The sequence below is a fragment of the Zonotrichia leucophrys genome, chromosome 14 (genome assembly GCF_028769735.1).
Source record: "Zonotrichia leucophrys gambelii isolate GWCS_2022_RI chromosome 14, RI_Zleu_2.0, whole genome shotgun sequence".
Lineage (NCBI taxonomy): Eukaryota > Metazoa > Chordata > Aves > Passeriformes > Passerellidae > Zonotrichia > Zonotrichia leucophrys.
In genome coordinates, this window is record NC_088184.1 from 7427052 (window position 1) to 7443207 (window position 16156).

General features: G+C 36.7%; 1 protein-coding gene across 6 annotated transcripts in view; it reads right to left on the reverse strand.

Moving 5' to 3' along the window:
• SNX29 (sorting nexin 29) overlaps nt 1-16156 on the reverse strand; it is a 113409-nt gene that overhangs the window by 75586 nt on the left and 21667 nt on the right. For all 6 annotated transcript variants that reach the window (XR_010442085.1, XM_064726331.1, XM_064726328.1 and 3 more), the window contains 6 exons: nt 15099-15347; nt 12771-13140; nt 11939-12057; nt 8732-8813; nt 8156-8238; nt 1159-1222 (listed from right to left, as the gene is read on the reverse strand). Coding sequence is in view for 5 of the 6 variants with exons in the window: in XM_064726331.1 (XP_064582401.1) it covers nt 1159-1222; nt 8156-8238; nt 8732-8813; nt 11939-12057; nt 12771-13140; nt 15099-15347 (967 nt within the window). In the remaining variant the exon portion in view is untranslated. The remainder of the gene's footprint in view (nt 1-1158; nt 1223-8155; nt 8239-8731; nt 8814-11938; nt 12058-12770; nt 13141-15098; nt 15348-16156) is intronic.

Sequence of the window (16156 nt, forward strand, 5' to 3'; positions counted from 1 at the left end):
ACACACTACCTGCTAATTAGAGTATACTCCAAGAATCACAGAGGAGTGATACCACTGATGTCATCCAAAAATTTCATTAGTCAATTTAATAAATTCACCTGATTTGATTATACAGAGATATTAAAAGCTAAAAGGAAAAAAAGGTTGCAAATGTTTATTATTAATTTGTATTACTATCCTGTCAACAAGCCCAAAGCACAACTTATTGTGGGATTGACTGTATCAGAATGCAGAAAAAATCTGGTCTTTTAAAAAGCTGGTAAGCTGTTTTCAGTACTTCAGGGCAAGTCCATACATCTTGGGAATAATCTAGAAGCAATATATTTATAGCAAGCCAGGCAGGGCTCTTGTCACTGCCACAGACCTCTGTGTAAAAACCCTTGATGAGATAGCAAAGGTCAGCATGATGCATAATGGTAAAACCCAAAGCACCCTGGTCCTTCTGCCAAAAAAAGCCCACAAAGCTGAATGAGGCAATAACTTGCAATTATGGGAGTGGGAAGAATAGGAGGAAGGAAAATGGGATCTGTTGGTAAGCTCAGCATTATAAAACCCAAAATACCCTTACTAAAGCATTGAGTGCATTTGTATTTTCATTCATCTAACTATGTGTTTCAATAAACTAAATAAATACAAAGTATGTTTGATGGCATTTTATATAAGCAACTGATCATTTCTACATTTACATCATCATTGTGCCCCAAGTGAACACAAAGACAGTCAGAAATGAAAGTCACTTTCAGCATTACATTGTGAGCCATCCTACATCACTTCTTCACCAGAAGGGAAAAACCAGAAATTTTCTGAATATTTGCATTAGGAGAAACTTTTGCTTATTTGGAAAGCTATCTTAACAGAGCTTCAGAATCCCCTGGCTACAAGGTTTGGTTTTGAAAAAATTAAAACTGCAAAGCTCCCAAGGTACAAAGAGTTACCTGATTCAAACTAAAAGCAAAAAGTTACCTTCAAAACACTATTCTTCAGTATCAACATTTAAAAAGTGAATTATTAAGTTAACCTTTCAAGGAAAAAATCATATATACATCAAAAAGGTGACAGAAATATTATGCATAGCTTTACAGAAAGAACAGCTTGTATTAGAGAACAGTTTGGGTTTTTTTTAATTACAGTCCCTCTTGACTAAAAACCACAAACTACCTATTCTGTTCTTCCAGCTCATCCTTTCTATTCATCATGGCCACGATAGCTTGACGAAGTTCATCTAAAAAAGGAACAAAAAGGATTAATGTCTGTGTCCATTTTTGCTCATTTCAGATCTAGAAGTCATGTACACAGGCAGCACACTTAAGATGATGCCAACACCATTTGCTATTCAGGAAAGCACATAAAAATGCTCTTAATCTCATCACTAATTTGAGCAATCTTTCAAAAGCAGAGTTATTTAACACCACATCAGAAGTATTGATCAAATCAAATTAGTCTGCATCTGGCTTTAATACAAATGTTTACAAGTGTGCCTGTGGCTGCAGCTGTTTTGTTTTCACAGATGTAGGGCAGAAGCACCTTTTCAGCACATGCCTATTAATGAGACACACTGCTACTTGCTCAGCTTCTCCAAATTGCTGCTTCTCCTGCCTGTAAATCCTGCCACAGGAAATAACTGCTCCAGGGAGATGGGAGCAGAGATAATGGCATTGCTTCCTCAAGTTCAGCCCTAAAGATGATGAGACTTCTGAACCTCATCATTTCCTATTAAATCCTTTCTATCTTTTTACAAATACCATAAAAATACTTTCTGTCATTAAATCAAGAATATTTTTTTTTAACAACAATGATACCAGAACAGCCAAATACCATTCTGAAAAGTGTCAGCTCCAACAATTTCATTAACAATTTCACATATGTTAATCAATAATTTTATAAGTGCTACAAGGACACAATTATATTAAACCATCCCTCCCAACACTTAAGTGAAATGTTTATATAAAATAAATCAGCCAATTCTGTTCTGCAAGTATTCAATGCAGATGCCAGTAAATTTCAGTGTGCTTTTACTGAAAACATACTAACAGAACTGGTATTACTTGAATTCTTCAAGCAAGCAAAGCCACTGGACAACTTTTTCCCCTTTACATTCAGTACACAGTATCTTTCACCTGTATCTTTCTTAATATTTCTATAGTTACAGAAGTTTTTGCCCATTTAAAAAAAAATAGCATTTTCCTATGGCCAGATGGAGTCTGACAAACTCTAGTAGTGGATAAAATGCAAAAGATTTTATTATATCAACCAAATGTTGACAGTCAGTGCTGCAGACATTCTGATTCCAGTCTGGCCTTGGTAATCTGCAGATCAATCCCACCCTTGCAGGACTGCAGAGTTCAGCAGAGTTCTTGTGTCATTTGAAATCAGCCAACCAAAATTTCTTCATGCTAGATTTTTTTCCAAAACATTCCTGAGATTGTGGCCAGGGAGAAAGCAGATGATCAGTTTTCTGCCCACTCCATAATACCCATATTACACTTTAAGAGCTAAATGACATTAGCAAGACACATTTCAGTAGGTCATTAGAGGGAGTTTGTACTTCATTAATTCAGCATAAAAAGGATAATTATTTTTCTACAGTAACTTAGCATATTTTATGCAACCCTAAAAAAAAAAAATCCAAATCTTGTAGAAAAACCGAAAGTGAAACAGTGGAATTTCTGGGTATTAAATAGCACAAGGGACCACAATCCATCAGCCTACCTGTGAAATAAACAAACAATTGCTCTAGGGATGAGGAAAATGCAATAATCCAGTGTTAGAGCATCATACAAGTAAACAACAGAAGCAAAAGGATCCACAGCAAGCTTTCTGTACAGTATCACTCCATAACAAAACAACAACCTTGAACCATAATGTTGAATTCAGAATCCTCAAGGACACATCAAGCTGATGGCATTTTAAATATTTGAAGTGTGCCATTAAAATATGATAGTGCATGATCAACAAGTAGTTGTTGTTATGTCTCTAACTCTGAATAAATTAAAGCTGTTGCTGCTCAGACACGGCTCTGCACTTGCACAGGGCACCCTCTCTGTGTACTCAGTCTTTTAATGTGTACTGATTTATTAACATTTGTACAGCTAAACTATTATAAATTGGCTTCATTATTTCAATTTGCCAGCCTATTCAAACTGTAACCTTAACTTGCATAATAACTTAATCTTCTTTTCCTTATTCCATCCAGAATCTTCTGCATGAGTTGAGACCTGAAATTCCATCTTTTCTCACTCCCCTCTCCCACACACACACAAGCAGAGCACAAAAGCAAGATCCTGCTAAAGACCATGGTTTGCACAGAAGAGGAAGGAAAAAAAGCCTCTTGAAATAGAAGACTTTAAATTGCTTATTTATTTCCATTTGCCTCTTTTTTCTGAGAGTCATGGAATTGATAATACTACAGAGACACAACAAAGCAGAAATTCCAAATTTCATTATCACATATAGGGCAAAAATCGATGCTTAATTCAGGACCACAAATGCAAACACATTTCATCCTCAGTATTTCTTGCTAATTTATCTCAATTACAGGTACCAGTGTAGGTGTGGATAAAAGCATCAACACAAACCACCAGTGAGGGATAAGAGACCAGAATTCCAGCCCAGCAAGATTGCTCCATGGCTATAGCTCTGCTGTTCCTTCTTGAATTGATGAGTATTAAGAAGCCATATTTTCTATAAATTACTCAAAACAAACAAAATAACTATACAGTTTATAATCAACACTTCTTTAGCCTCTCTATCCATAGCAAACACAAAAAAGTAAAATATTATTAGTGTAATTAAATGAGCAAAAAATTACCAAGAAAAAAAATCAGAAACCTAAATGTCATGATCTTTTGAAGCAAGGAACAGAGGAGAACTAAAAGGAAACCATCCTACTTAATTCAGATATAATATTTAAAACTTTCAAAAATTTTAATTTCTTACTTTCACTTGCGCTTCCTGAAAAATTTCAGCAGCATGTCAGAGCAGTCAGCTGGATGCAAAGGAAATCCAGGATCACACACTGCAGCAGGTTCCCTTCAAACCTGCCAGAACATCCCCAGTTCATGAGCTTTTGTCTGTCTGCTACACTTGCCTCCAAGATGAGTGTATGATCATAACCTAATTTTTCCAGCAGTCTTATGTCTCATACATTGTGTGGGTTAGAAAAGGGAATAAATTTTAAAAAATGTCAGGGTTGTAGCAGCAACCATAAATTTGGCATTTTCTGACTTCTGAACTGTGCAACCTCAATCTTTCTCCCCTCCCCTTTTTTCTTTTCTTTTTTTTAATAAAACAGTGGGAGGATGGCCAAGTATTCCTACTTCACAAAAGTGTTTGATATTAGACTTTATGTCCTACTTCTGAGCTGTTTTGTGCTTGATAACATTTATGTTCTGTAAAGTAACATTAATGAAAGGCAATACACAACTGTTATTAAGGATCAGCATTCAACAACAATATATCTAAAAGTGAAGTGATAACCTGAGTTCCATAAAGACAGAGATGATAACTAGTGAAGTTTTTCCTAAGAAGTAGTTTTGCAATGACTTCTTAAAAAAAGAATACCCATGTACAAACAAAGAATTCCAAACCCTTCTTTATCAGCAAAAAAAGAAAATATAATATTAAAAAATCAAGGAATGTACTAAATAATTTTTTCATATTAAACCTCACTTTTTTGAACACTAGCAATATTCTTTCATTGCTGAAATTAATCTGTGGTGCCTAATTACTTATGAAGTGAGTATTTGCTCTAAACCATTTTTAATTCCATTCCATACCTCATGCAAAAATCTAGCTTCTAGAAAGCTTTCAGAGGGTCACAGAGCACAAAATATATAATGCTTTGACAAACACCTGCCAGTTTCCAGCAACCTCCAGAAAATTCATAAGTTTCACAACTCTTGTGCTATTTAGCCAAAGACTGGAGCAGTATGATTTGCAATCACCTGTTGTGAAGAATGAGCTGTAAGTGAAATCATCCCTCAGAGTACACAAGGTCATGCAGCCTCCTCTGCAATCCTGCAGATAGAGTATCAGGGTGGGCTGGGAACAGTTTACAGGAATTTTTATTTTTTTTATTTTCATGAGTGAAAATTTACACAGATATTTTCAGAGACAAATAAGACTTCCAGCAGACTAGTTACATCTTAAATCAGAAGTGTGACCTTTAAAGACTTAAGGAGCTTGATGCTCCCTAAGCTGCCTACATGAACACTGTGTTTTAAGGCTTAATTTAGTGCTCAAAAACCTTGTAAATATTATCCTGTCATGTCACTATTCACAGGGCAAATTTTAGTAGGAAACAAATTGTGTTGCCCTTCTACTGCATAGAAGAGTCCTGGAGAAAACCAAGCCTGTAAAGTAAACTGCAGCTTTCCTCTCCCTGATAAAATACCAGCACCCTCCCTTCACAGCTGTGCTTCCAAAGAAAACCAGGAATTTAGTACCTGCCAGTGACCTGGGGCAACTGGGCCACAGAACAGGTCAGCAGCTATTCAGAGGACACAAAGTACAAAAACACCTTATTCACTTACACAACCAGGATAAAAATATAACATGGAGGTTTGATTACTCAGTAAAGCTCTTCAGTGATCACAAAAAGCTCAGGGATTTCTCAAGAATATATGAAAAAGTATGGAATGATGTACAATGTTACAACCTTTCCTAACCTTTGTGGTGAAGCTCAATTTTAAAAACTGAAGAAAATGATAGTGAAAAGACTAAATTACCAATTACTTCCTAAAAATAGTACTATAATAAAAGAACCTTATCAAGAAGAGGAGAAGTAGTGTCCTTCTAAAAAGAAAGTTTTGTAGCTTATTCTTTTTTCTACTGAAAAGCAAAATGGAGAGACTTGTGCTGGTAGAAGAGATTGTTCTGGTGAAAAACAAGGCTGAAAATACAATCCTCCCATAGCAACTCCTGAAACAGTGTTGTTTGTGATTCAAGTACAATAGGAGAAAGACAACTTTTTTAAAAACTGAAATTATATAGCAGAGTAGATGCATAAATAGAAAATTTCTGACCAGCTTAACTCTTTATAAACTTGGTTATGACAAAACAATCTGCACAGCTGGGCCAGTTCTCAAATTATGCCTGACATAAACAGCAAAGCTCTGTGGATTTCTCTTAAGTGGTATTAGTATTTTTGAGATGTCTCTGTGGCTAGGTTAACCTATACCATACAAATGCACAGGACATAATTCAGGAAAATAATTTTAAATGGCAGAAATTTGAAATTACAGCTTCTCCTAACTTACTAGTTGCATATCAAAAAAAGTAAGAAAAGTTTAGTACTATCCTAATAGGTTAGAACAAAAGCAGAAAAATAATATAATTTTTTTGAAATCCATTTCAGGTTTTGTCTCCAAAAGTAAGAAACACAGAGATCCAGTCACTGGAGACCTTACAGCTTTTCTCACTGCACTACTGCATTCCATTTTTCTTGCCTGATGTGTTAGAATCAGTTGCTATGCAACCAAGCTATAAGCCTCAGCATTTAATAATTCTTCTGCTAATTGCAACAGAGAGAAAGAGCTTCAGTGTCTGACTTTGTCATAGCACTGAATTCCTCCTGTAGAGAATCTACGACCAATAACAGCAAACTTGAAAAAAGCATTTTTATTCAACATACCCAGGATCATCTATTATAAAGGTAATCACTAATTCTATAAATGTATAGTCAGCTGAATTTTAATTATAATTATGATTATTTACTCGGTGTTCTACTGGTTTTATAGATGGGTTTGACATGCTTCCCACCCTTCCTTTCACCAAAGCCTTCTCTGAACTGGGAAACTAATGATAGTGTGCACACTTCTGTTGATCCTGTGTTTTCATTTCATTTACAAATTGCTAAGTATTGAGAATTGAAAGCCTCCAGATTTTCTTTCTATTTTATAGCTCTTACCTACACTGGGAAATAACTGAGCAGCTGAAGGAGACCAACTGCGGCCCCTGCTGGCTCCTGACTCCCCTACAAACAGCAGAGTAACAGTGCAGGGGCACCAGAAAACGGCCCTGAGCAATTCTCTGAGAAATAAACAGGAACAAAAGGATGTTGTAGGGATAACATTAACAGAGAATATCAAGTGACCAAAGATCACTGTAGCTAATAACTGTAATTCCATTCTACAATTCAATTATGGCTCCTAGAAGTCCCAAACTAGTTTGCCACTTGGACATACTTTGTAAGAAAGGATTTTTCAGCTTTGTAAAGCTCAGTCAGCAGACAGTGCCAGAGCCTGAAACACTGCCCAGTGAAAATGTTTGTTTTCTCTCCTTTAACACAGGTTGATACAGCATTTGAATGTAACTTTAGAAAATGAGATTAGAATATCTTAAGATTTCATTCATTTTGATGATTGCATTAATCAATTGCAGAAAAGAATCTTGGCTGCATCACTTCTAACTTCCCAAATGTCATAATTTAAAACTTGTACATATTGAAATTTATAAGAAGAAACAAACACACACCCAAGAGCTTTAGGAACAAAGCCTGTTCAGTTACAGAACAGTCTGTACACTGAGGAACATAAACACATACTGGGTTACAAGCTTAGACATTCAGTTTAAGAACTAAATCTTTGTTCTACAAGTGTATGCAAAGAAAAAAGATCAAATATGTGATAAACAAACTGCCTGTGCTTCCATTAATCTACCTCTGCAGCAAAGACTATTTCATCCTGCCTAGCTTTGCTCTTAATGCCACTGAAACATGACTGTCCTCCCCCTTAATCTTACCTCAAGTTTTTGTGAAAGTTCACATTTATTTGGAGCAGATTTTCACATCAAAACCACAGACAGAGTGGGGTTTGTTTGTTTGTTTCTGACTAGCCATTGATGACAACAGGCAAAATAAGCAAGAGTACATCAGAACTAACCCTCAGAACTTGAAGAAATTTAAAGATGTTAATCAAATCATTATTTTTCATTTAACTACTGAAGCCACATTTGATATAAGGACATATCAGCTGCAATGAAGCATAACCTGCCAATACAAACATCATTTTAGAGCAGTTATTATAACAAGAGCAGAACATCAGAAATTAAGTGCTCCAAGACTCTCTAAGCAGATTTTATTGAATCAAAAATAGAAAGAATTACAGGACTTTCAAAGGTATTTCTATCAATCTAGAGACATCAAGGAAGTACTTACTAATTGTCATGGATTCTGGCACAGTGGCTGAAGGCAACATACTGCTCAAAGTATTCACTTGAGCTGGAGGACTGACTTCCACTCTAGTCAGAAAACCACAGTAAAATCAATATATGAAAACAAAATCTTGAATTCAAAACTTTAAAAAAATATTCCAGAAACTAGAATTGTTGTCCTATTCACTCATATTTAATAAAAATATGTTGAACAATCTTTTAATGTATCTCCTGGGAGTCTGATTTAAGCAGGCACAGAAAAATTCCAAATTAAAAGGCCACAGAGAATATAGTAAAAAAATAACATAAAAACCAAGATAAAACCTATTTTCAAAACCAGGAAGCCAGGTCTGTTATTTGACATGAGTAAGTGACTTTCTCAAGATAATTAGCAAAGTTCAGTGTATGAAACTATGTAAAAAAGGCAACTGTAGGTTTTTTGCATTTGTCTTTCCAAACAGATGCAGAAGTACCCTGATGAGCAGTTGCTTTTGCAGTACTAAGTGCATTAGTTAACAATAAGTTGGCAGCTACAGGGGGAAGGTTTTTTTCTTTCAGGACAAACATATTTGGCACATACCTGTAAGGAAGATCAGACCTCCTTGGAACCAGTTCTACCGGATGAACAGCATGTTCATGCCCCTCTCCATTCTCCAAGTTATCTAAAGCAGAATGCACAAGCATTAGCTTCCTTTGGGTTACACTACTCAAAAAATAAAATAAAAACATAAATCCAGAAGCTAGATAGTTACCTTTCTAAACAGAAACACTCAACTTACTATAGCTTTTAAACACTTTTAATTCTGTCTCCAAAGCTGGTTCTGCAGATTGACCCTGAATGCCAGCAGGATTGTCAAGACTCTTAGGGGAAAAAAATCAAAGCATAGCACAATCCCTAAATTATACTTGATATGCACAGAGTTACACAGCCATGAGAAGATTTCTTCCTGAAGTTACTGTGCCAGCCCCCAGAGTTGGAGCACCTCATGACACCTCATGCTCACTACAAATCTGGTTGTGACTTGCAGGAGAAGAATTTGTGGCTAGTCCCCAGCACGTGAAACCTTGCAAGGACATCAGTGCTTTCTGTATTCCCAACAGAGCACCATGGCTTTCCCTGGCTCCTTACGTCCCTGTACCAACCATCAGGAATCAGACAGATGAGATTTTGTTTAAAAAGCATGAATAATGTGCATCTGTCCACAGATCCACAGCTGTCGGCACCAAAACATCCACATCACTGAGCCTGTCATGGAGGAAGCTCAGGTGGAAACAAACAAAAATCATATTTTATTGATGTGCTCTGCATCTCACTATGTAAGGGCTATGAAGATACTACAAAACAATCCTAAACAGAGCAGATTCCATTCTGATAGAATAGAAGCAGAAATTCTAGAAAATAAGTTAATGGGAAATAAAGTTATTATGGAGAAAATTATTTTTGAAGCCATAGAGATTACTGAGGCTCAGTTCCTAAAATACATAATCCATTTTTGTTCCAAGCAACTGCATTTTGATGGAGGCTTTCTCATTTCTAGCTACCCAGAGATATGATATGCCCTGACACATCCCTGGAGCACTGCAACAGATTAATACTGAAAACACATATTAACATACAACACTATAGATAATGCTATCTCCAATATATATATATGTGTATGTGTTATTTATTGGTATTAAAACCTCTAAACCAAAATATTGGGTTAAACTATATATTTTACAATAGCTCATTAAGCATATTTTAACGAAAAATATCAGGATAATAATGAGCTCGGCAGTTAGTGGGCTGGACTGCCCTCAGAATAAGCCAATGCATTTCCTTCTGACACCATTCACCCAGCACAAGTGCAGCTCCCAGAGCCAAGCAAACAAGTGCCTAAGGCAGCTTTCAATCTCAGCAAACTCAGTGTGCCTGAGGAGAGGGTGCCTGGCTCCCTGTGTCCCTGACTGCTGGCACTGGGTGTGCAATGGGCACTCAGTGCAGCCCAGCCTGCACCCTCCATCAGCTCCTCCTGGTCACAGGTGAGAGCAGGAGAGCACACAGTGGGGTCTGGGGGCTTTCCCAGCTCTGATCAACTGAGGCCCTTCACCAGCCCAATGCTGGATCACTCTCACTTGCATGACAGGTCACAAAGAGGGACAGAAGGAGGATTAAATATCTGTCCTGTGCCCAGAAGGGATCTGAATGGGATCTGTTGATCATCTCCAGCAGGCTGAGCATTGCATTCAAAGCAGTTCTGAGATAAGCAACACAAAACAAGGGGCTTTGGTGTCTTCTCAGTAAGGGTAAGCCCCTCCCTGGGACAGCTATGCATAAGATGCACACAGATATAAACAGATATTCCTCATCTGCCTCCAGAACCAAGTGTTGGCTTGCACTCCTGATTTTGGATTTCAGCTCAAAACCCAGCTCATGCCCCTGATGCCTCATGGCATCCACTGACAGTGACTGTGAGTTCCCAATCCACACCCCCCCCACAGACAGGAATGGATTTTTGTATTCCAGATTCCAACCTGTGGATGTTCCCCAACAGTTTCTGGTTTGTATTGAAGAGATCACAATGCCACAAACTACCCAATGTTTTCTAAATCCATTCCTTTGTAAATTGAAAAATATGGCAGCACAAGAAATAATTTTAAATGTCCTTTTTTCTTTTAACTACTGGCATTTCTTATGAGGTACATATTTTAAAATACAGTAGAGGGCAGTGCAGCATTATTTTATGATTCACAGTTTTGTCACTGAACTTACACAACTGAATTCCACTTTTTCACAGGCCTTCAATCAACAATCCATTTAAACTCTTGGACATATAATGTGTATGCAAAAAATGAGAAATATACTACAATTAAAACATTATTTGAATACCACTGACAAGTTTTTAAATGGTCACTGAAATGTGTATACCCAAAGCTCAGTGTTTTATGAACAGCTAGAAAAATATCAACAGGGTGAAGGGGAGGGCTGGTGGACTTGTTTTGTTTGTTTTTGGTTCTAATACAAATATTGTAAAAGCACCAGGTCTTCTTTTCTGTTCCTTTGACAATTTTTGTTGCTTGCTTCAAATGGTCCACATCATTCTGGAAGTGCCCCTCACTGCACACAGCTGCAGCTGAGGCCCCAGCAGAGCCAATGGAGCTCACACTTACAAATGCCACTCATGCACAGCTCTGTTCATTCACTATCAGCCTGTAACCTGCAGAAAACCATTTGAGGATACTGGCACAGGAAAAATTAGATGTGAGCTGGCAAGAGGTGCTCACAGCTCAGAAAGCCAGGCTTAGAATAAATGATCTCTGCAGATTCCCTCCAACCCAAACCATTCTACAATTCCCACATATTTTTCTGAGCAAGTATTTCCTAGTCCATCATTCCTCACACTGTGTTTCAACAATTAACAGCTTCCACTGAACTGCTTCCAGCTGCTCTCTGGTATGTCAAGATTAATTTGAATTCAACTTCTTAAATACACTTGGAGCCTCTTGCAGCTTAGAGGTATCTAGAAAATGGATATGGACACTTTTTATACAACTATCCTAAACTTCAATAAAATAAGAGACCACAGCTTAATCCCAACGAAACTCTGGTTTATTTTGACATTGATAACTCCCCCTTAACTAAGTAACTACTCAAATGGAGAACTCTGATTCAGAACTAGAATAAACTTGAATTGAACTTTTTATCCCAGTTGTGCAGTACCTGCTGTGTCTGTACAATCCTGTTATTCTTACCATTGTCCCATGTTAGAGTAATGGTTGCTGGAATTCTGTGAATTGAAATGCCCACCTGTTTGGGAGTAAGAGCCAACAGCACTGACAGGAAATAGAACATCTGAGTCATCATTCAGGACCTGCAGAGGACTCCAACTGCATATCTGAGAATTGCACGGGACTATTTCACGAGGCCTATTTAGAACAAACAAACAAACCAATCTATTTACACAGCCAGTATTACTGTTCATAATGCTTATGTTTCTTTCAGAGATACCACTGCAAGAAAAATCTTCATTTCAATCTGCCTGCCAATTTCTTGGTCAGCCTTACATTAATTGATTAAAGACCAGACATTCCAAAGCAGAGGAGATAAGCAGCACTTGCCTTTTTCTCTAAACAAATTTCTGTCAGAAATAAAGAAAAAATATCAGTATCTAAAATTACTCTTTCTCTCTCAGTTTTGTCCTGCCTTTTTGAACTGTCTACGCTCTGATGTAACAAGCTTACTCTGTTTAAAATACACATTTTTATTGTGAAGCCAAAATAGAATTGCTATCATACTAAGAATGAGGAAACATCAAGTAGGCCAGAACTATATCCTGGTTATATCATGCCAGAGTTTTAACAACTGAGAACTTCAAGGAGAACAAGAACTCTGATATCTCAAAATTTGGGGCTTCAGTGAAACTTAGAAGCAAAATATCACTGCAGTGGCATATATTGTTTAAACAGTAAAAAGAAAAAAAAAAAGAGGGGGAAAAAACGTAGGGGAGGAGAAAAATAGGGAGAGAAAAAAAAAGAGAAAATCTACAGTTCAGTTCAACACATGAATTTCCATAAAAAAAAGGGAAGGGGTGGAGGGGAAGCATGGAAAGTTTACCACTATCTCCTGCACCAATACTTACTTTTCAGAAGCTTCAGTTCCACCTTCTGTGCCTTTATTTCCTAATGATTTTCCATACAGCTCATCCTCATCTACATCTTCATCATCAATGCTCTTCACATCCAGTTTCTGGTATTCATACTCTCCATTCATGAATACTGAATTGTTCTTCCACGAATGGTTACTTTCACTCCCATTCAGGTTTTTTCCCAGAGTGCTTTCAGATGAAGACAATGCAAGAACTGAAGATCTGTCTACACTCTCCTCTGAACTTTCTCCTGTCATCAGAGTCTTTGTGCAATCCCCCAGATTTTGCTCATCTTCCTCTTCATCAAATGAGATAATATTAGTCACCCTCTTCTTCTTTTTTCGATCTTTTTTGTATTTCAAATCTAGTAGCAATACAAAGTTTTTACATAGTTTAGAAAAGAGAAATAATATATGAAACTTTTTTTTTCTTAAAAGAGCTCATATACTAACTTACTTAATAAAGAAAAAACCACTTAGATCTACATGGCATTCATTATCTTTCCATACACATGAGCTTTTAAATCTCTAATTAACAGCTTTATTTTATAAGTCTTACATAGTTCAGATTTTAAAAGATATTCTGGAGATGCATTCATAACATGATTCAATTGAAACTGGAAAAAAAGTTCTACAAACCCATGAAATTAAATTTAAAATAGTAAGTTAGCCTTCCTGTCATTTTCTCCTATTACACCTAGTATACAATGCAGAGCAGGTCTGCACAACAGAGAAAGCATGGAGCACTGAAAAGAACAAACCACAACCTGCAATCAAATAGTTTTGTCTATACTCTAAAAACTGAATAGTCAGCTTTCAGCTAATTAGCTCTTGGTCTAGAAATACACTGAAATTCTCTCTGATTACACCAGATGTATTCAGTGCCAGCACTTATTTTTACACTATTACCTATTCTCACTGAATCTGATGTGCACATGGAGCTAAATGCAAAGCTGAAGCACTCCAAGAAATATCAGAAATCCCTCACCAAGACACTCACACTGGGACCAAATTGCTCTGTTTAATTCAAGTCCAGCTGTTATATATCCACAAAGCACACTAACATACTTTTAAAAGGATGTTAAAACCCATTCTGGTTGCAAACAGAATTACAACCAAGAACAGAGACTTCAATGGAAACATCTGACTTGCTCTAATGTTCCACATGTAATTGCATTTAAACAAACTCAATTTTTTTAAGTGGCATTTCACTGGAAGCTGTACCTTTCAGGTTCTGTATGCACATGTGCTGCACACACCAGGTACATCATGTTGTGGAGTCACAGGCACCATATGGCCAATTACTGCCTTTCATCTTGCAAGGCTATTCTGTACAACAAAGTTAGCCCAAGTCAAGTCTCACATACAATTTTAATCTCATTTAAGTGCTACACAACAAAAGCTTTACCACAAGTTTGCTCTAAAAACTGTGTTTTAAGACAAAATCTATTTTGAATGCCAATAAAAACCAGATTTTATCTCAACTTCTGTTCCTACCAGATTCTCATGTGGGGTTTGTGCCTTTTTCTCATAACCAAAACAATTTACTGCCCAAATTCAAACTTTGTTTCTTAATTGAAAAGCACATAAATCTTCCTGCTGTTTTGTACTTTTACAAAGCAAAACAAACTTTTAGTTCAACTTCCAGAAACAGAGATAATAAAATATTACTTTGTTAATTTTGGAACAAAAAATATATAACGAAAATCACATTTTCCTTGACTGATTTCAAATAATAAGAGATGAAGACTTTGGGTCTTTGTTAGTAACTAACATCATACAAGCTGGTTGTAACACTAAGAACTCTAAAGGTAAAGAGTGTATGAGTAAATCTTCATTTAGGCAATTATCTGCTTTGCATAGGAATTCAGACTGTAAACACAGTCACTACTTGAAGCAGATTATAAGCTAAAATTTGCATCTGATATTTAACAAAATATATAAGTCACTGTATGTCTGACTGGCAAGGTGGCAAAAGACAACATTAAAAGTGACAAATCATGACATCACAAACTTCAAAGCATAATTTTGTGAACAAGAAACTAAAACTCAGGTCACAAGCAAAGCTCTACCAATAAAACAGTTTAGCTTCCCTCTCACAATGATACAAGAATACTGAAATACAGTTACCATCCAGTATTCACACCCAATATTTCCAATTTCATGCTTTTTAATTACCCTCTCAAGTGGTTTGTATGCACAGCGCACTTATTTTAAGACTTCTGCTCTACAACAGCACATTAAAAGTAAATTAAAAAGTTATTTAAACACACCTGAATAGTTCCTAAGTTTCTGAATGGCACTAACATTGCCAGAGGCTTACCAGCACTGACACTCCTGGGCAGAACAGGCAGTGGGTCAGAGTCCTGCTCGGGTTTGATGAGAATGGAGACGGCAGAGGAGGCAGTGATCTCCCGCAGGAGGCTGCTGACGCCCTGGGTGGACTCCTTCAGCAAGGAAGTCACATTTTGTGTGGATTCCTTCAACAAATCTGACACAGTGGGTGTGCATTTGCTCTGTCCATTTAAATCCTTATTATCAATGTTGATAGCAAAAAGAATGGAGTTCAGACCTTCAGAAAAAAGAAAGGAAAAAAAGAGACCACAAATGCACCATATACTGCACATGCAGGTTATGAACACAGAAGCTAAGGATTAATGAAATTGTGACATGCAAAACATTTTTTCCAAAAATTTCCCACAGTTCCCAATGCATGAATTCTTATTCTTTCATGTACCATTCATTCCTTTCTAGATTATATTCATGCTGATGCAATCAGTTCTGAATTCTTCTGGATGGCTGTTCAGCTGCACATTAAATAATCAAAAAGTACTGTGAACTCATTTATTTATAACCTTTTATTTAAACCAATTCACTGCAACTTTACTGTTTGTGGGTTCCTATATTCTATTAGCAAAAACACCCAAGAACCTTGTCTGGCAGAATGAAGCATGTGATCATGTATCTGAAAAAAGGGGTATAAAAGGTAACAATGCATCACTTCTGTGGATGAACTCTAGAAAAGTAAATTATTTGTTATCATTCCTTACTCTCCTTATCTGTATTTACCTGTAATTTTGATGTTACTATAAATTCCATCATTACTCTTTTCTAATCAGGAATAACCCACTTTGCTTCTCTAAACTGCACTGGTTTTAAGTTAGCCTTGACTGCTGAAGAGTTCAAAAATTTACGTGGAAAATTTTTGAATTGTAAGAAGGCCAGATCCAGGATTTTAATAATCCACCAATTCACAGCATAAATTGGCAAAATACCTTGACTGCTCACCCTGGCTGTGCTTCTGACACACATTCTCCACATAAACAGAGTGTATTAGAGAAAATACAGTGTATTAGAGAAATTCCTCACAGCCAGAGCAGA